General features: G+C 34.7%; 2 protein-coding genes across 5 annotated transcripts in view; both read left to right on the top strand.

Moving 5' to 3' along the window:
* LOC144975196 (actin-related protein 8-like) overlaps positions 1 to 22,390 on the top strand; it is a 407,315-nt gene that overhangs the window by 330,158 nt on the left and 54,767 nt on the right. The gene's annotated exons all lie outside the window — the stretch shown is intronic.
* On the top strand, positions 1,167 to 20,866 carry LOC144975185 (putative serine--tRNA ligase, cytoplasmic). Of its 2 annotated transcripts, XM_078919001.1 has the most exons (13): positions 1,167 to 1,211; positions 1,731 to 1,957; positions 2,512 to 2,582; positions 3,394 to 3,477; positions 3,666 to 3,824; positions 10,646 to 10,786; positions 11,393 to 11,548; positions 11,955 to 12,109; positions 13,603 to 13,666; positions 15,437 to 15,566; positions 16,458 to 16,615; positions 17,253 to 17,382; positions 18,593 to 20,866. In XM_078919001.1, the coding sequence occupies exons 2-13, from the start codon at positions 1,822 to 1,824 to the stop codon at positions 18,709 to 18,711; spliced, it is 1,503 nt and encodes a 500-aa protein (XP_078775127.1). In that variant the 5' UTR covers positions 1,167 to 1,211; positions 1,731 to 1,821; the 3' UTR covers positions 18,712 to 20,866. The 2 variants fall into 2 exon arrangements, with proteins under 2 accessions (XP_078775127.1, XP_078775128.1); XM_078919002.1 differs by lacking the exon at positions 1,167 to 1,211 and having other exon boundaries at positions 1,720 to 1,957.

Below are 22,390 nucleotides of genomic sequence, written 5' to 3'. Positions count from 1 at the left end.
TAGGGGAGATTCGTCTTTTGGGTCTATTCTAAGGGAAGACTGGAATAACCCAAGCGATAGCCGCAGTGCAGCGCCGCAAATTTAGTTAGGGCAAGGTGACTTGCTCAAGACCACTCAGCGGCGGGTGATCGAACTCGGTACCTTTCGGGTGCCAACCAAAGACCGTACCGCTGCCCCTGATGATGATGATGATGATGATGGGAACTAACAAAGAATACACAGGCATCTAAAATTGAAACATTCCATATTCAAAGCTAATGTTTTACTTTAAAAAATTGAGCTTTACAATATCCACTAATGTGATCAAAGCGCTTTGTAAAGGGGTCCCCGGTCAACAGCAACATTTGATATGTAGGACGGGACATGCCGCCTGTTAGGCGATATTACAATTTTTCAGACAAAGACAACGCTGTTAACGGCCAGGTACTCATTTTACACCTGAGTACGGTTCGAGAATGTGAGTAAAAAGCCTTGTCCAAAGACTCAACTATGCACGAGCGCGAGGCTCGAACCCAGGACTTTCCGATCCCAAAGCGGGTGTCATACCACTAGACCATTATAATGCACGAGACCCATGGTCGACTAGAGTACTACCTATAGTTACGTCATGACTAGACCACATAGCCGCACTACTGTAGGAGTGTTCATTGATAGAGGGATGCGTGTGTGTCATAGAAATAGCCTTAGTGTGTGTGTGTGTGTGTGTGTGTGTGTGTGTGTGTGTATGTGTGTGTGAGTGCGTGTGTGTGTGTGTGATAGTCAAACTTTAGTAGGTTTAATGAAGTCTTGTCACACACGCGTGATACACCTATACGAATTTCCCTGCCACTGCCACCCAGACACACTAACATCTGACAAGGAGTGAGGGCTGTGGAAGAACCACAGACTACCGTGTGCAAACATTGGCGATTGGTATCGGATGGCAAACTGTGATCGTTTGAATTTGAAATGATTCGAAACACTCGTTACCCCTCCGCTCGCTCGAATCCTGATCGTCTCAAGCTCGTCTCACGTGTCAAGATCGTCTCAAGCTCACAACCCGCCTGATCGTTTTACGATCGAGTAATCGTTTTACTAACTCGCTCTTCCGGCATTGAGATCGAGCACTGACTCGTGGCTTGGCGCTCGATCGTCGATCGAGTAAAAGCGATCAAATAACCCAACACTTGTGTTCTGTGGTGAAGTGAGTGTGTGTAGCAGACAACTTTATAGTGCAGGGTTGCCAGTTTGGCATTTTAAATGCCAGATTCCAAAATCTGGCATTTTTGAAAACCGTTTGGCATTAGAAAAATCATTTGGCATTTGGCATTTTCATTTGGCATTTTCTTTTCTTGTATATTATACTTCAAATGACACCTTTTCTTAATTATTTCTAAACGCGTAAAAAACAAACATCTTCACATTTCTTTTTCATTCTTAAAATCCAACCGTGGTGTAGTGGTTTAGCACTCCACTTAGTAGTCAGTAGGTAAATAATTACCCCAACAGGAAATTTAGTATAATTCAAAAAAAAAAAAAAACAAAAAAAAAAAAAAAAAAAAAAAAAAAGAAAAGAAAAGAAAAGAAAACACGCAAGCCACCAGGATATGATAGTAAATTGTCTATCAAAAGTGAGTAGTTTTCTTAGTGGGGGTGGGAGTCAACAGACTTTGGCATCTTTTGAGTGTTTTGGCATTTTTTGAGTCTTCCCTGGCATTTTGTTGAAAAATAATCTGGCAACCCTGTTATAGTGTATCAAGTTGGATTGACAATAGGTCCAAATTAGTCTTTTTCTCTCTCAATTTTATTTTAATTGGTTTGACTTTCACCAGAACTCTTACAATGGTTCTAGACATTGAACTCTTCCGCGCCGATAAAGGTGGAGATCCCGAAAAAATAAGGGAAAATCAGAGAAAGCGATTCAAAGATGTTGGTTTGGTTGATAAAGTTGTGGAGCATGATGCAACCTGGCGAAAATGTGAGTATTTTTTTTTTCAGTTGATGTCTATCTATACTAGGTCCTTTGACTTTTATTTATTATAGATTAAATGTTTCAGTGGGGTTAAAAGTATCCCAATCCCAGAGACCCGTATTTTGACATGACAGTACAGGACAAGTACAAGTGCTGTCGCATTCACGTGCACCGTGTGATTGTAATTGTAGTGTAGTGAATGCGTTTGTATTGTCAGTCATCTTGTTGGACTGTCACTTAATTGTCCTAGATTTCCCAGCTCACTATTTATCAAACTATTGCCAAATTGACATTTTAAGTGACGAATCGTCCTCACGATGACAACACATGAAATAAAAGAAAAGCGATCTCCATCCTTCATCCTTGACAAAGAAGTGAAAGTGAAGCAGTATTCTCACCTCACATTCACATCTGCGTTAGATTATCAATGTAGCTAGTACAAAACTATTTTGGACAGGATAAACCCCAGCTCCACGAGCCTCATGGCTCTGAATTGCCACTCATGAGGTCTTATTGATTGTTAGGCCATTTTCAATTTTTCAAAAATCCTTCTCTTTCAGTGCGATTCAGGGCAGATCTCTTCAACAAGTTGAAAAATGTTTGCAGCAAAGAAATAGGAGATAAGATGAAGGTGAGAGATTTTGAATTTCACAACTGGAATACATGTAACGTAAAGTATTTTTTAGATATTAGTTAGAAGCAGCAACGTTGGCAATTGTATGTTTATCACATTATTGTGATTAAACTTATCAACCCTAGTCAATTTTTTCCTAACATTTTTCTCATTATTAGCTTCTCATTTGTTAATAATCATAGCAAGTGTATTGTGGGGTGTGGAAATGTTTCTAATTTTAAACATACTGTGCTGCTTTTTGTGACCCCGCCCTCACCTCCTCTCCAAAAAATATAAAAAGAAAAGAAAAAAGTAAAAGCACACACATATACAGGTGACATAATTACAATAATACGTCGCAAGCTACTGCAGAATATATTATTACAATTTAGTAAAGAGAGTGACCTAACAGATTTCTGTGCTTAAAATGATATTAGGTAAGAGTATATGAGCACTCATATATGCACTGTGCATCTAATGATAGGAATAATACAATATTTTTCTCCTAGTTTCAAAAAGAGGCACAGAATATCCAACGTGTTGAATGAGTGTGAGAATAAATTTTCCCCCAAAAATACTCGTTTGATCAAAAATTATTATGAAAATATATCTAATTGAGTTTTGAATATCATCAGTGTATAAGATCCAACTTATTGAATTGCACATATTCTAAAAAAATCTTTCTTTGGTTGCAATCAAATTTTATAAAATTCTTTGCCGAAAACATTATAATCAGGGTTTCTAAGAAAGTAGAATTGTTCAGAAGAATATGTGATCAGCTGTAGTCTACATTACATATAATCAATAAATAAAATTTTGTTTTCTGCAGAAGAAGGAGCCAGTAGGAGATGATGACAAATTACCTGATGACTTGTTGAGTAATATAGAGGAGCTCACCCAAGACAAACTAAAGGTATAAACGATGAATGTGACACGTTCTTTGTTGATTCCCCCCCCTCCCCCCTCTACCGCCACCCTTATTATTACTATATTGTGATATTATTTTATTAATTTTACTGTCATTAATATCAGCATCATTTTATTCTTAGATTATCATTATCATTTATGTTATTAAAGCTTTTTTGTTAAATCTATTTTCAGCCACTGACTGTGACTCAGATTAAGAAGATTCGTGTGGAGTTGGACAATATGATGAAAGATAACGATGTTAAAATGGCAACATCAGAAACGGAACGGAATGAAGCCATGAAGGAAATTGGAAACTTGCTTCACGATTCTTGTATCATTAGTAATGATGAGGTATGTTAATTTTTAAAAAAAATTTGTTATCTAATAAGAACAATGATATGCTGAAAATAATACATTTTTGCCAGATGAATATATGCACAATAACTTACTTACTCTACCCTCTGTGGTGTTTCATCTACACGTAAGGCCGTCATTAAGGAGTGCCACTGGGTGGGGATCCTGACCTCCCATAGCGGGCAGGGAGGTACATACTGTGTCTTCTATCCCCTTATATCTGTTTTCCAACATACTTTCTGTCTTTGTCTTGGAATGAGATTGCTTGGTCATTTTCCTGGCCCTGGTCGGAGTCCTGGCTGGGAGGGAAACAGTCAAATGCAGAGTTATTGTTTTGGGAGATTATATTTTTTTTCCTTGTAAATCATCTCTCTGTCATGTATTATTCTATTTGTTATTTTTAATGTATAATGTAAGCATTTGAGTGTGTTCCTCTTTGTTGGATTTTGTTCTTGTGCCCGGATGAGACTTATAGGTGATCTCAAACTAAGTACATTGGCGGTATGCTCTTGGAATCTACATCTGATCCCTTTTTGTTCCTAGTTCCCCTCTGTCTTACTTTCTCTTGGGTGCTGTAATTGTAATTCTAGAACTTTTTACTATCCCATTTTCTTCCTTTTTACTGGCGCTGATATAACCTTAATGTGTTGCAAGCGCCGTAAAACCCTTAAAAACAAAAAAAAAAACCAAGGAGTGCCACTTCTACATATCTTCTCCAGGTTTGCTCAATCGGTTATTGTTTCTACACAAAAGTCTTTATTGGTACGATAGTGTAAATAAATAGTGTACAATAGTGATCTTAAGATGCTATTGATTTTATCAGTGTTGATGTTGTTATTATGTTGTTGTTGTTGTTGCTCTGGCACATATGGACAGTTTTAAGGATAAGAATGTTATCCCATAATTTTCCGAAACTTTTCTTAATAACTTTCTTTCACTTAAAAAAAATGAAGCCCAAACCAAATTTTGCTCAGTGCTTAATACTGTTTTATTTTAAAGCTTAAAATCTTATTAAAATGGATGATTTAAAAATATGTTACAGTTAATGACATAATCAGTCGGATGGTGAAAAGGTTTGAACTGAGATATTGCCAAGTTTAGTTGGAAGGTCAAATTTTATAAAAATTGAGTTCTTGTCGGGGAAATATCAAAGCTTAATTTCACTTCTAAATATTTTTTACAGCTAGTCAAGTTGAAAAAGTATGAAATTTGAGAAAAGTTGCTGGATACCTTTCTCGTACATCTGACCATAACTTCATGAAAAATCACCCGATTACTTTAACCCTCTCGTGTTCAGATTCTTTTTGGGGGAGTAGATAATGAGTTCCCTATATGGCCATGTCAATCATGTAGACATCCTTTGATGATATAAGCCTACCCTCTGATATCTGCAGTCGCCTTTTCGTTTTCTACGGTCACTCATGACTAAACTCCGCCCAGAAACGATTTCATAGATCCGTCCATCACCACATTTCAAACTTTTGTTCTCGTGAGTTCTTAAGTTTTTTGATTGAAGAACGTTTGGCTATTGAGCATCTTGACCCTTCACCGATTGGTCGTTCTGGCAGCTCACGTGTCAACAGCCGTCAACAATACATTGAGTCATCGCTGAAACAATGGAAGACGCTCATCGCATAGTTGCGTCACAATCACCACGTTGTTGAATAAATTATCCAGGCATGGTTGATAGGTAAAAAAGCCAAATTATGTTCTAGTTACATTTGAAAAAAGTATATCGCTGATCTCGTCTCATTGAGATATAACCAATGATATAAAAATCAAGAAAATAAAAAAGTTGCTAAAAAAAGCTAAAATAAACAAAAGCAATTTTTAAAATCAAATTTATTCGTAAAACAGTTGGTTTTCAACCGATTTTTCTGAAATAAGGACCAATGTTCTTCTTTTTTCAAGCAGATTTCAACAATGTGACTTTCAAATTCCTCAGAATTATATTTTTTACTTTTAGATCTTAGCTTTTAGGCCTACTCAAAAAGGTGTTATATTCCTTGCATAACAATAGCGTTATACATGGACGGCGAGAAGCGGCGTATCAGCCATCTGGATAGATAGCTTGTGACTCACAATTCTACACGAATGACGGTGGCGGTTGATCAAAGAGGTGTAACAAATTTATTTACCAAGTACTTTTCTTAGTGCTAAAATTACAAAGTAATAATTTCGCATCAGAAAAAATAACTCTGAAGTTCCTATCTCTTTATTACAATAAAATTGATACCATGAATGACAAAATCGCCCCACAAATAAGGGAGTTATAGATTATTCATAATATTTTTTTTAATTTACAAAAATTGTTATCAAAGTCATTTTTCATCACCAAAGACGTAATTTTCCCCCGATTTTTACCAAACAAAGTGCAATGTCAATGATTTTCACCTGCAAATAAAATAGGATTTAACTCGCAATTTCTACAACATATTTTATTTTCTGTCGGCAAATCTATAAAAATCAAAGCTGAAAACATCCTGCGACAGTGACAGGGCCTGTCATTTCCTTCACAACGATTAGATTTTACTTACTGAGGCCAGTTTTGGCTACCCCACCCATGAATATTATGCCGTTGTCGGTTTTTGTCGGGTTGAATCTTAAAGAGTGAAATGCTCTGGTGAGCATATTCTTTCTGAAAATGAAAAAAAAAAATGCAAATCCAAAATTTTCACCTACCGACTGATTATGTCATGCACTGACACATATAAGAGCAGGGATGCCCTTTCTCCTGCCGAAGTCGGAATACTGGCCTTTTTGAAATCTTCCGGCTGATCTTGATCAGCATTTGTTTGCTTTTTAAAATTTTTTTTTTTAGATGAAAGTTTTATATGTTTAAAGGCAATGCATAAGGGGAAGCTAGATAGATATATATACTTTTCTATGAAGTTAGGAAGATACCATTTGATGAAGAGAAGCTTTGTAAGCAATATTTTCACATATTCTCTGTACAAGAAAAATTTTCAGGCTTTTTTGGTTTTGTCACAGGGCATCCCTGAAAGAGGTCTAATGTTAAAAGACTGTATCCAAGTAACTCAGTCATACCCTTTTATAATACTGGATAGCCTGCTTGTTCTTGAAACTGACCATATATTTACATGTAATGTTATAGGATAGCCATCAATCTTCAAAGATCAATTATTATCATTATCTTAGTCGTCATCCACAGTAATACATAGGCCTCTACCATTCCACTTTTCGCAGAATCATTCATTTTCTTTTGAGGCAATTCATTACGGTATAAATTCTGTAAATTATTTTTTTTTATACAGGCTAACATTCTGTCTAGAGAATATATTTGATACATGGAAAATTTTCCCCCATCTCTTGTTAGGAAGCCTTAAAGTGCTAACACTGAGCTTGATATATTATAAGCAGTAATTGTGATATTGCCTTTGTAAAAAATTGTAAATAGAATAACATCTTTCTCTTTAAAAAAGAAAAAAATATTTACGTGGTCTTGTTGTATGACACTCACTTTCCTCTCTTTACTCACATTCTCTCTATGTACTCAGGTGTAAAATGAGTTCTTGTCCGTGAACAGCGTTGTCTTTGTCGGGGAAAAAATTGTAATTTCGCCTAATAGGCGTCATATCTCGTTCTACATGTTACGTGTTGCTGTTGGCTAGTGGCCCTTTGTAAAGTGTTTTGAGCACATATAGTGGATATTGTGCTCTATAAAAGCTCAAGTTTTTAAAATAAAATTGAATTACTTTAATTATAATTCCCACATATGAAACTATTCGAATCAATTAATATATTGCTGCAGCCTTTATTTCACGAATGTAAATTGATTCCTCTTTCTCATCAGAACTTCCTCTTTTTTTGCTCTCTCAAATCCTCCTACTAACTTCTTTGTGTGTTAACTTATTTAATTCAGGTTTATTTACAATATTATGATAATGTTGGTTTTGTTAATTCGTTGTTGTTTTGATTTGTGTACTTCATTGACAAACTGTCTAAAATTAACTTTGAATCCATTTTAGCTTTTCTATCCGTCAGTTTTGACATCTTCTACAATGTCAATTAGGTTTAAAAATTCATGAAATTAATAGTTTTACTCATGATGGTTGGTTGCACTTATAGAAAATTTTAACTTATATTTAAAAGAAACAAACAACTCATTTGCTGTGTTTTCATGATAATTTTGAAAATATTTTTTCATGGATTAGTATACAATTTTCAAGTTTTAAAATAAGCTCAAAATTTTAAAGATAATTTTTTTTATTATGGTCAAACTTTTCTTGCATTACCTGCGTAAAATATATTTGCTTAAATTAAATTGGTATTTGACGACAAGCGCTTCTTTGCAGGTCTGATAACCCAAATTATATGGTCTTATTGTTGTGATGGAAATACTATCAAACACCAATGCAAACTATTGTCCATTACAACAATGTTAAACTAGGCCCATATTTGAGCTTGGTTATCAGACCTGCAAATATGGGCACGTTGATATATATATGATAATCCTAAGCTCATTAATAAATATCAATTTTGGGAAAAATCAGGAAGGCCCTCTTCCAAGTTTTAGAATATGAGTTGCAAAAAGGCCAACGAGTGCCCATCTCGCTCTAACATTTTAAAACAAAAACGTATGTAGCACAACCATTAATAAAACTATAGGTAACAAAATCATTCTCATTTTAGCTTTTTGTGAATTGATGACTAGGCAAAATTAGCTTCAACCCTGTCAGATTTATAATATCTGTCTATTGGAGGCGACTAGCATTATAGTAATATGATTACAAAAAGGGAGCCTAACAGGCGATTTGGACGCCATAAAATTAACATTTTGTTCCAATATGGCCAGCTTTGGGAATAATAGCATTCTAAAAGTATTTGATATAATTTTTTTTTTTTAATTAATTTTTTTTTTTTTAATAATTTATTTTATTCTTAGTAATTACATTTAAATTAACGGTAATTTTGAAAATAAATTAAAGAAATAAAGTAAAATCCAAAATGGGTTGACATCTGCTAAGGTGTACACATCGCTCCTGCCTTTTAAAAAATAAATCGAAGAACTGCTATTTGCTCTTTTTGTAATTGATTGAATGACGATATTTTCCTCTATAATTCTTTGTTAAAGGGAAATAATGGTGTACTGATACAAAAATAGTTAATTCTTATAGTTTTACTTTTGAAGGGAAGCAACTATTTTTTAAGTATTTGTTTTTTCTTTTTTTGCCCACAAAATTTTTATTAGCACTGTTTAGGTCAAAAACAAACACCAATTAGATTTAAAAAATTAAATTCTTACGAATTTATCTCGATTCATTAAATAAATCTAATATATTAAGGAAAAGATGGTAGTATTCATAAGATTATGTTTATCACGCATAATATAGATGACAAGGAAGGGAATATTGTACAACATATATACAGCTTGGTAGCTTCGTATATCTGAGGTCCGATGGTAGTTGTACCATTTAAGCAAATTTAATTTGTATCTTACCGAAACACTAAACATTATTTGACTTCTGCCGCCCTTGACCTCTTTTTTATTTATTTATTTATTTATTTTTTAAATAACTTGTTATTAGATACATCACTATATATATATATTTTATTTTTTTTTTCTTATAGGATGTAGACTACTTTTATTTTAGATTTCTTTCTTATTCGTTATTTTATGAACTGATTTTAAAAATCCTGAATTTGATGTGCTATATTTGTGAATTATTGACCAATCTTTATAGGCGCTGTGTTCATGCTTATTTCTTAGGAAAAATTCTCCTAATATAAATAATCAAGCTCTTTATATAGTGTGAGAAAGAGAGACAGTTAGATAGATAGAGAGAGAGAGAGAGAGAGAGAGAGAGAGAGAGAGAGAGGGGGGGGGGGGGGGAAAAAGAGGAATAATGTGAATATTTTGCGTGGGTTTTGGAGTATTTTCATTCCAACAATGAGACCCTATCAATTTGGGTTACCAGACCCAAATCAATACCAGTCTGTCAAGGAATAGTATGAAACACCAGGCGGATGATTCTGGCATTATCGATGCACTAGCACATCATGCACTTGGTCCACAAGACGATTTCTCTACTAGGTTATCATTTAAGATGACACGAAGCCTATTTTTATTAGTCTTTATTAGACCCGGCTAATCATTCTGTTGGTTTGGACAGATGTGCGTGTGTTTGTATGTGTTCGTTTGTTTGCCTGCATGTGTGTGTGTGTGTGTGTGTGTGTCTGTGTGTGTGTGTTTCTGTTTGCATGCATCTATGTGTATATGTGTGGCTATGTGGTTTTGTGTAAAATGAGTACCTGGCCGTTAACATCAGGTGTCATGTCTTGTCCTCTGTCCTACATGTTAATTGTTGCTGTTGGCTTGGAACCCATTGTAAAGCGCTTTGGGCATGTTTAGTGGATATTGCGCTATATAAATGCCCATGTTGTGTGTGTGTGTGTGTTTGTGGTAAATTGTTAAGTAATTTTGTATATAGTCATTCACGGGTTGTGAATCTAGCTTGTTGGTCTTGTGGTATGACACTCAATATTTATATTTTTCTGATTCATGTAATGATAACAATGGAATGGAGAGGACATTCGGGGACTCAGCGACCAAGAAAAATACTCTCATGCAATCTGGATAATGAATCTAGCTTTCTTCCTGGTCTTGTGTCATGACACTCAACTAATGTTTATATTTTTCTGATTCATGTAAGCATAACAATGGAATGGAGAGGACATTTGGGGACTCAGCGACCAAGAAAAATACTCTCATGCAATCTGAGTAATGAATCTAGCTTTCTTTCTGGTCTTGTGTCATGACACTCAACTAATGTTTATATTTTTCTGATTCGCTTAAGGATAACAATGGGGTGGAGAGGACATTTGGAGATTCATCAACCAAGAAGAAATACTCTCACGTCGATCTGGTGGTGATGGTTGACGGTGCCGACAACGAACGTGGTGCAGTAACCTCTGGGGGTCGTGGATATTATCTTAAGGTATGGAAAGAATAGCCTTTAAAAAAAAAAAAATGTTTTTTTTAATAATTTTTTTGTTGAGATTTTTAAAAGATGACTGGAGGGTTCTTGAACTGGTGAATCATAACAAATTTTAAATTTTGAGTTGATTTTTACCATTAAAATTGTGGGGATAAGTTGATGAATATTTCTTGCTTTCAAGAGTTTTGTTGAATTGAATGCACAACATTTTAATGTTATTTTGTTAATAAAGAACAAAATATATGTGAGCCATCATCTCGAAATGGTTTTATGCCAGGGTAAATTTGATGCATAAATTTGAATTTTAAGCTTAACCTAATATTTGAATAAGTATTAATGCATTCAGAATGGACATTGTATATTAAAATTTTTTTAAATAAAAAAAAATCCTAATTCTGTTTTCTTCTTTAGTTCAATCCAACATAATATCAGATTGATACGGTGGGTCACATTAAGAATATGTCAGACAAGACGCAAACCTCTCCTGGGCCAAAAATGGGAAGAATAATACAATGATTTTTTTTTATTACTCTCCAACTACCTTTACATGATTAATTCATCATCATCATCATCATCATAATCATCATCTATATTTATCCTCTCCAGGGTCCACTGGTATTCATGGAACAGGCCCTCATCAATCATGCAATGTCCATTCTGCACACAAAGGGATACGTCCCCTTATTGACCCCCTTCTTCATGAGGAAGGAGGTCATGCAGGAGGTAGCACAGCTCTCCCAGTTTGACGAGGAATTGTACAAGGTAGGTACCAGCAATTTATAGCACCTTGGCTCACCATTTGGCCTCTTTCCACATCTTTTATCCATTTAATGTTGTATTATTCCAAAGTTAATGACAAGGACAATGCAGCCTGTCCCAAATTACATATTATTAGCAATGTTTTTTACTTTAAAAAAAATATTTTGCTCTCGGTTTTGGTTTTGGTTTTTTAGAGGGGGGGGGGGATCTATTAGTTGGAATGTTGTAGAATTTATTATTTTCAGTTTGTTATTAAAATTGTGATCTTTTCAGAAATCTGAGTATATAATGACAGAAATAAACGATACCCATATAAAAATAGATAATAATCTTTTAAAAACATTATTGCAAAAACTAGCTGAATATATTTTAAATGGTATATAATCGGGCTTGCATAACATTCTGACAGGTTGTGGGTAAATCATCTGGCAAGGAGGAGAATGACCTAGATGAGAAGTACCTGATTGCCACATCTGAACAGCCTATTGCCGCATACCACCGAGATGAATGGATGCCCACCGAATCGATGCCTATAAGATACATGGGATATTCTACCTGCTTCAGGTTAGAGAATCACTGATACTATTGATAGTAGACTTACCACTTACGCGATAATACTGGTACATAAAGATTTTTGAGGGCCAAATTTGGCCAAGTTTAGATATTGTCATTCCAGATTTTTATTTTTGAAGAAAATAATTGAAAGCACTCATATTTAAGTTCCTATTGCATCTATTTCCAAGTTTAGCTCCATTATATCTGTTTAAAAGCATTAAAAAAACAAAAAAACTTGAGCTTTTATAAAGCGCAATATCCACTAAATGTGCTCAATAATTGGCTCATATAAAATTCAGCGAAACAGATTTATAGACAAATCTAAGATTTGTCTTTTTCTTTTGTGCGGCTATGTGGTCTTGTGATATGACACTCGCTTTCAGATCGGAAGGTCCTGGGTTCAAGCCTCGTGAGCGCATAGTTGAGTCCTTTGAAAAGGCTCTTTACTTACATTCTCTCACCATACTCCGGGGTAACATGAGTACCTGGCCATTAACAGAGTTGTCTCTGTCGGAAAAAAATGTATTACCACCTAACAGGTGTCATGTCTTATCCTACATTTTAAGTGTTGCTGTTAGTTAGGGACTCCTTGTAAAGCGCTTTGAGCAAATTTAGTGGACATTGCGCTATATAAAAGCTCAACTTTTAAAAAATGGTAGTTTCAATTAAAATCAAACCTTTTTAACCTGGCAGATTTCAAACCTCAATTAACTCCTCATATGTTTCAATACATTGTCTTAAATGCTGAAAATATGGTGAGGACTTTTAGCTGGCACTATGCCAAAGTGTCTGGTGAAACATCTTATCTTGACATATTAAGTTAATTCTATATATTTTGATAGATGGTCATTAATTGTTACTACTATCTGTCAATTCTGTATATATTGATAGATAGTCTTTAAATGTCAAAACTATCTGTCAATTCTGTATATATTGATCGATGGTCATTAATTGCCACCACTATCTGTCAGCGGGCAGGGGGTCCATACTGCCATACTGTGTCTTCTATCCCCCTATGTCTGTTTTCCAACATGCTTTCACTTTCTGTCTTTGTCTTGGAATGAGATTACTTGGTTTTGGTCCTGGCCCTGGCTGGGAGGGAAAAGGTCAAATGCATAGTTATTGTTTTGAGAGATGATATTTTTTTCCTTGTAAATCATCCCTCTGTTATGTATTACTATATTTATTTTTAATGTATAATGTAAGCATCTGAGTATATTCCTCTTTGTTGGATTTTGTGCTTTTGTCCGGATGAGACTTATAGGTGATCTCTAGCTAAGTACATTGGTGGTATGCTCTTGGAATCTACATCTGATCCCTATTTGTTCCCAGTTCCCCTTTGTCTTACTTTCTCTTCCGTGCTTTATTTGTAATTCTATAACTTTTTACGATCACATTTTCTTCCTTTTTACTGGCGCTGATATAACATAAATGTGTTGCAAGCGCCGTAAAACCCTTATAAACAAACAACATTAATTGCCACCACTATCTAATATTTCCAGACAGGAAGCTGGATCCCATGGACGTGACACAAGAGGCATTTTCAGGGTACATCAGTTTGAAAAGGTAAGATGTGAGGCAGCATGGCATAATAGTATGGTGTATGCTTCATACCCATTAGGTACAAAGCTCAATTCTTCCTTTCTGCACTATCTGGCCTCGCCCTTGCTTACTTTGTGGCTCTGCACTGCTGCAGACATCTGGTATATTCCAGTCATCCCAATAGACTTAAAGAGAAGTATTTCTTCATGGGATGAATAAAGGGAAATTTATTTTATTTTGTTTATTTAGGAAAGGACTGAATTTGTCTTAAGGGGCGGTTTGGGTCTTTTCTAAAAAAATTTTAATTACCTATATTGGGCGGTTTTAATCATTCTGTATCATCAATATAGGTTAAAAAACAACATTTATGGTGAAAAATTTTAATTATCTGTGTTGATACCCATTTTGCGACCTAATTTGGGGGTTTGACATAAAGAAATATAACAATCTTGTGGCAAACGTTCCACAAAAACTTATGAAGGAATAACCTCCATATTCTTCCCTCTTGTCAACATTGTACCATAGTGTGTCACCATAGAGAGATTTTACGGCTTTAGCTTATGGAATTTTTATTAGATCATTACAAAGTTGAGAATCAAAATGTTATGACAAAATTGATGTAAAAAATTCAGATTTAGGATTATAATTTAAAAATCACAAATCTTATCAAAAAAATTACTCTATGGTGACATAATACATTATCTCTGTGATAACTGTGGAAATTTTCAGACAATTTCATTGAATAGATTCTGAGAAACGTTTGACACAGTTTCCCATACCCTTAGAAAAATGACATATTGAGAAAATAGCAAAATGGCTTCCGTTTTTCACACATTTCTTACTACCTGCACCATTTTCGACTGTGTATTTCGTGCCTTTATAGTCTACTTTAAGAATTTAGACTTCAATTTTATTATTTCTAAGATAATAAAATATCATTTCCCACCAAAATCTCAAAATCAAATTTTTGAAGGATTTTCCTAATAATTAGACCCAAACCACCCCTTAACTTGACATATCTCTGTGATTGTGATGGGCCAGTCGAACGGTAGTGAGTCATTGGTTTGAAGCACGTTTGAGACTGGAAATTTTGCTCAAGATCTTAGTATCATAAAGACTATTAAACAGACCTTTACCAGTCGTGATTATCTTCCATGCATTGAGTTGCAACTTAATGACAAGATAAGTCGAGAAGACCTGATCAACTTTCTTGTCGTATTTGAAATAGATCAAAATTTTGAAGAGAGGGATGTTATTCTTAAAGAAAAAAAGTTGAAAAATTATTTTCACAAAATGCTGTATCGTAAGTTCCAGGGTTTGAGTTCAGCTGTGATCGGCGCATAGTTGAGTCCTTGGAAAAGGCACTTTACTCAATTCTTTCACCATACTCAGGTGTAAAATGTGTAACTGGTTAACAGCGTTATCTCTGTCGGAAAAAGAATTGTAATATTGTATAAAAGGCATCGTGTCTCGTCCTACACATCATGTGTTGTTGGCTAGGGATTCCTTGTAAAGCGCTTTGGGCACGTTGAATTTTAATTTTTTATTTTAAATTTAGCATAATTGATAAAGCCAACAACAAGAAAAGGCAACAAAAAAAAAATTGCAAATAGACAATGCAAAAGCAATTAGGTATGTAAATAAATCTTGTTTTGTTTTTTGAAAAGATATAAAAGTTATATTCGTGGCTCATCTAAGCACCATTTTGTTTGTTTGTTTGTCTGTTAATAAGTAAGAAAGAAAGGGATAGATTAATTATGACTCTTAAATTTTTGTGCACCATTGTACTTTCAGGTAGAGCAGTTTTGCTTGACCTCTCCGGAAGACAACAAATCATGGGAGATGTTCGATGAGATGATTGGCAATGCTGAAGAGTTTTACCAATCTCTTGGGATTCCATACAGAGTTGTTAACATTGTTTCAGGTACATACCTCGATTTTTGGTCTTAACATTAAGGCTGTCTCCATCTCCCATGCCTATTTTGAGAAATGACAAATTAAAAAATATTTTAGATAAACAAATGAAAAAAAAAAACCAAGTTATAGATAAGATTTTACTGATAATGTATTGGTTTCCAATTTGTTTTAATTTGGATGATAAGAGTCTTATGGTTATTTTCATCACTATGGTGAAATGATTATTCCAGAACCTCTTATTTTGCAATTGTATAGTAGTAGTAGCAGCATATGGCTACACCTCCAAATTCATTACGTCAACCCAGCTTCAGAAGTCTTCCTCCATCCTAAGAACTGATTCATAGCCTCCTGCAAGTTTAGTTACTGGACAGTGGAGGACGATGTGATTGCTTGTCTCTGGAGCTGTCTGACATGTCCGACAGGCATCGCTATTCCCAAGTTTCCATCTGCACATAATAATGACAATCGTATTGTTTATATCATGGAGTCTAGTCTTGCTGAAGGGTTAGCCTGAGAATAACACTAACATTTCTATGAGCTATCCAAAAATCAACTCATGATTTGTAAACATTTGAGTGTGTTCCTCTTAGTTGGGACCTGTGCTTGTGTCTGGATGAGAATTTTAGGTGATCTCAAACTAAGTACTTTGACGGTGTGGTCTTGGAATCTACATCTTTACCCTATTTGAACCAATTCCCTTTGTCTCACCTTTTCTTTTGTGCTTTAATTGTAATTCTAGAACTTTTTACTATCCCATTTTCTTCCTTTTTACTGGCGCTTATATGACCTAAATGTGTTGCATGTGCCGTAAAACCCTTAAAAACAAACAAACAAAACAAAAATCAACTGTATGAAATGAATCCACTAAATGTCCAATTTTAATGTCCTTTTCTTTCAGGAGAGTTGAACAATGCAGCAGCCAAAAAGCTAGACTTGGAAGGGTGGTTCCCCGGCTCTGGTGCCTTCCGAGAACTGGTGTCATGCTCAAATTGCTTGGATTATCAGTCACGCCGATTACGCATTCGATATGGACAGACAAAGAAAATGGGACAGGAGGTGGGAAAGCCATTTTTTTATCTCAATATTTTACATTTCAAGTTTCAATACTTTTGTCTATTAACAAAGTCTAATGAAAGTGGGGGTGGTCATTGTTCAAATGGGTGAAAATAATCATCATTAGTATTGGGCATATCGTATTGAAATATTGATATGAATGACAATATTGAATCATATCGAGGGGGGAGACGAGCATGTTTATCGCGAAAGTTTTTATCGATTTTCAATACATCGATGTATAATTCCTTTGCATCTATAAATATCGATATTTCAAGTGATGAAATACTGTATTGTATCGATATCGAAATTTTGTGATATCGCCTAACACTAATCATCATCGTTACAGGGTCCTGATAGCTAAATTGATTAACTACTTGGCTAATAATTAAATCTTAGTAAGGAATCCTGAGTCGTGTTTGGACATTTTAAATTTTGCTTTTGAAACATTATTAAAAACAAAATAAAATTAAAATAATAACATTTGCATTTTTGGGAATAATTTTTCTTGCATTATTTTATGGAGAAAATGTGAAAATATGAAACAGTGCGATTGCCTCAAATGCAACTCCAATTCTACAACATTTTCTCTTATCTTGTCAAACTCGTGAATCATTGGTTGTTGTTGCATTGATTTCAGACAAGCTTCATCCACATGTTGAATGCTACCATGTGTGCCACCACCAGAGTCTTGTGTGCTATCCTGGAAAACAACCAGACAGAGGACGGTGTGATCGTGCCTGAGGCGATTAGGAAATTCATGCCTCCAGGTTTGCAGATTATCAGTCCCTTTATAAAAGTAGTCCTTCACAATCATTAGTTAGGCATGTGGAGCCAGTGTTGATCCTCGTTTTCTATAGCATGAAATGGATAAATAGCGATTGTTTGCTTCCATTTGGATAGGATGCTAGTCTATTGTAAAGTAATTTCTACCCAATCACTTGTATTTGGGTGCGGCTATTTGGTCTAGTGGCATGACACTCTCTTTCGGATGGGAAGGTCCTGGGTTCGAGCCTCACTCGGCGCATAGTTGAGTCCTTAGAAAAGACTCTTTACTCACATTATCTCGCTGTACTCAGGTGTAAAATGAGTACCTTGCCGTTTACAGCGTTGTCTCTGTCCCAAAAAAATTGTAATATCGCCTAACAGGCGCCATGTCCCGTCCTATATGTTAAATGTTGCTGTTGGCCAGGGACCCCTTGAAAAGCGCTTTGAGCACATTGAGTGGATATTGCCCTATATAGAAGTTCAATTTTTTATTTTATTTTATTTTTTTGTTGGTTGGACGGGGGGGGGGGGGGGGGTTGGAAAAATATCTTTTCTTCACTTGGAATCAATCTCAGCCCTTGTACGGGCCTAATGGCTCTGAAGGACTACATTCTTTCAGGGCATTTAAACGCGTACATCTGGGTGGGGTCTTTAGTTCTCCCATAGTGGGCAGGGAGGCATTTAAAGTGTCTTCTGTTCCCTCTATTTGTGTTTTCCAACTTGCTTTCTGTCTTTGACTTGGAATGAGATTACTGAGTTTTGTCCTAACCCTGGCTGGAATCCTTGACTGGGAGAGAAACAGTCAAATGTATAGTTATGGTTTGTAGTGATGATATTTTTTCCCCTTTGTAAAGCATATCTCTGTTATGTGCTGTTATATTTTTGTTTTTTTGTTTTGAATATCATGATTTGTAAACATTTGAGAGTATTCCTCTTAGTGGGGACCTGTGCTTGCGACAAGATGAGACTTTTTAAAAAGTGATTTCAAACTAAGTACATTGATAGTGTGCTCTTGGAATCTACATCTGTTTCTCGTTGAACCATTCCTGCCTTATCTTTTCTGGTATTTTAAAAATTTGTAAATCTATCATTTTAAAAAAAAATCATCCCATACATAATTGATTGACGGTATAAGAATATTTATAAAGAATTAAAAAGTCATTTATAATCCATATAATCAACTCTAACATTACCAACAATTCTTCCCTTCAGGTTACAATGAGAAGATTCCATTTGTAAAACCAGCCCCTATCGATGAAGAAGCAGCCAAAAAGGCCAAGAAAGGCGGGAAGAAACAAGACAAACCACCAGCAGATGCCAAGGAACAATAATGATTGGCTTATTGCTAGTAAAACTATTGTAGCAAAAATAATAATTATTTATTTTTTTTAAACCCTATAATATTGTAGTAAATTTACTAATAAGGGTTAAGGGTTAGAGACAAAAACAATTTTTTTTTTGTCCAAACACTGGAAGAAGAGCTTGATAAAAAAAAAAAAAAAAGATACTGGCAAAGAGTACTACTGATTATATTAATTATCACTCTTCATTTAGTTGAATTAAAGTTTAATTTATGCATTAAGATTCTCTTCTAAAAAAATTTTCACCCCTTTTTGTATTAAGGGCTAGATGTCCGCTTTTCTTTGTCCCACGCCTTCATTAATTTTTCTTATGAAATCTTTACATTTATATAATGGTAGAAAATGTAAATCATTCTGATTCCCATAAGTTTTAAAGGACATTCTACAATATAAGTACAGAGTACAGTTATTTGCAATATTGAATGAGTGCTAATGTGATTGAGAATGCCTCATGATAAATAATCTTGGTTGAGATAGTATTAGTGGTATCAAGGGTTAAGAAAATTAATGATAAATGATCACAGAGGAAATTGAAAGTTAATTGTGTTTTGATACCATATTCCTTTATAAGCGATCCTCACATGTATTTTTGGCTATTTAGCTCAAAAGCAAATTTGATTACATGGGGAAAAAAGAACCAATGTATCGTTTTCACATGAATTTTGTCACTTATTTATTCTTACTCTAATTACAGTGCAGGTAGTTTCATTGAAACTGCATAATTTCAGCAAAGCATTTTCAATCCTATAGTAATACAAAGAAACGAAAACAAACAAAAACTCCAAAGTAAAAGAGCAGGACATTCTTTGGTCCAATTAAGTGAGTCATCTGTTTCAACGAAGTTACTTACACTGTATAATATCATTAAACGTTTTTGTTTTCTACTATTTGCAATCATTGTCTCCACATGTAAGACGCCTCGTCTTCATCAATTCTCTTCGAGTTGAATTCATGTACAATGACAGTGACAGACAGTCTTAAAAGATGTTTGCCATTTATTATTCCTTAACTCTCTGTTAGATGGTAGTGTGAAAAAGTTCTTTATAAAATTCTATTTCCCTTACTTTGACTTCCGAAGTATCATAGTTTACATCTAATTTGATTTCGCAATGCATAGTTTTTTAAGCTTTTCTGTTTTGTTATTTTAAAAAATTGAAACACATAGTTTTTACAATTTTTATTTTAAAAATTTGGTTGTTAATTTATTCCTTTTTATTTTATGCCAGGAATTTCTCTTAAATGTATAATGTACTTAATTGGTCAAACGCTCAATATTCCCTCCTTTAATAGAATGCTATGCTTTTCATTTTAGTCAAATTCTAGTGCATAGTTTTAAAAGGAAAATTTTGCTTTTATTTTCAGAGATTGGCATTTGATTAAATATAGATTTACCATATTACATCAGACAAGCATTCCCTTATGATTTTGCCCTATACCTTCTCTATCCTCTCTCCTTATGCATTGCTTTCATGTTTTTAAGCAAACCAAATGACGGGATTTAGGAGAATGTGTGTTGAAGAGGGGAAACGGAAATAGGAGAAAAGGCGGGGGTGTTGGGGCTGAAATTGATTGTCATGATCATCATCATGTTAAGCAGAAAGTGAAGGAAGTGGGGGACAGGCTGGATGAATGTGACAGTCTTTTAGTGACACTGTATCCTTCCAAATTTTGGATAGCTCAGTTGGGAGAGCACTTGTTTCACACGCAAAGAGGACTGAAATTGATCCTATGTGAGGTCGAGATATTTTTTTTTTGGACCCTCCCTGTTCACTCAACAGTGATCGGGTGGATAGTACTTTGTGATAGACTAGTGTCCAATCCAAAGGTTAGCAAGCAATTGTTATTGTCCATTTCATGCTATAGAAAGCGGGATAAATTCCGGCTCCATGGGCACACTGGTTGTAAAGGAATACATTTTTCATTTCCTCACCCTCCCTTTTCTTCATTTTCATGGGTATTGTATGTTTTTAGATATAATGTTATGGTAATACTATTTTTAAAATCTGAATGTTTGCCATTGTGCTTTGTCAATGCATCATATTGAACGCTTTATGCTTGTTATAATTCAAGTCATGCGGAACTTGAAAATGTTTTACTTTGTCAAATACAATTTCTTGACACAAACCATGTACCACTTGTTCTTGTTCATTTTTTTTTTTTTACTCTCTCATTTATTTGTCTAGCGTCTTTATTTTTACTTTTCTATTTTTTTTTTTTTTTTTGGCATGGGGGTCTTGTCTTGTCTTGTCTTGTCATTAAGTCGCAACTCTGTGCATCGAAGATAATCACGACTGTGAGTATGGTGAGGACAAATGGATATGCCCAGGCTTTTATTTTGATTTTATTAATATCTCGGTCAAATTCAATTTGCCCATTGATTTTTTAAATATTTTCAGGCAGAGAATTCCATATTCGGATGGTTCTTGGAAATAAACTAGTAAACAAAAATGAATTTACCAGCTTCAAAAAAAGAACAAAATACCAAACACGGAACGTTTTGGGCTCAAAACCCTTCTTCAGCCAACAACAAAAAACAAAGATATAAATGCATTACTAAATTTCAGATAGGCGACAGAGATCTGTCGGGATGTTTGGTTGGTTCTTTTTTGAAGCTGTTATATTCACTTTTGTTTATTACTTTTTACAGTCCACAGCTTTTAGCAGCCTAGTATCACTTTGAAAAAAAAAAAACTAGTTGAGATGAGCATTAACTCGTGACTGCGGGACCTGGTATGAGTGTCGTTTTCTTTTGTTTGGGATAAGGCGATCAAAATTGAGATCATTGTCAGTCTATGACGAGCCTTAAAGAGGACTTTGACTTTTTGTATAGTGTGTCTTTCATGTAATGGTTTAGTATTTTGAGCATCTCACTGATCTCCTCATTTCTATTGTGTATTGTAGAGGTCATTCTTGAGACTTTTATTATCAAGACCGTGACTGGAGAGCCAGAGTTTATCCTGGTTACTATAATGTTGAACCCCCTCCCCCCAAAAAAAACGTAATACAAAAACAAAACAACCGAGATGTTATTGTTTTCTATAGAATAAGGTTTATTAATATTTCTTTATTTTCTCTCTTCCATTTTCCATAAAAATCATAGTTGTGCTTAATTAGTGAGAATAAAAATATGCTACTATCTTTAATATCTACATTTTTGAATAATTTAAGTACTGTTATTATGATACAAGAAAAAATATCATCCCTCACAAATTGATATATCTATCCTATTAATTTGCTCTCAGTGAACAGTGTTGTTTTTTGTTTTGTTTTTTTTTAACAGAAAGAAACTTGTAATATCGCCTACCATTAATATATGTCATGTCTCCTCCTACATGTTAAGTGTTGTTGTTGGCTGAGGACTCCTTGTAAAAGCACTTTGAGCACGTTTAGTGGATATTGCGCAAAATAAATGCTAGCGTTAGCTTTTTTTATAAAGGGGGATGGAGGTTTGTTTGTTTGTTTGTTTTTAAGGGTTTTACGGCGCTTGCAACACATTAAGGTCATATCAGCGCCAGTAAAAAGGAAGAAAATGGGATAGAGTTCTAGAATTACAATTAAAGCACAAAAGAAAAGGTAAGACAAAGGGGAATTGGTTCAAATAAGGAACAGATGTAGATTCCAAGAGCACACCGTCAAAGTACTTAGTTTG

Source organism: Berghia stephanieae, chromosome 6 (genome assembly GCF_034508935.2).
Source record: "Berghia stephanieae isolate SIO BIC M18660-M18661 chromosome 6, UCSD_Bste_1.3, whole genome shotgun sequence".
Taxonomy (NCBI): Eukaryota; Metazoa; Mollusca; class Gastropoda; order Nudibranchia; family Aeolidiidae; genus Berghia; species Berghia stephanieae.
This window is presented reverse-complemented; position numbering and strand designations above follow the sequence as displayed.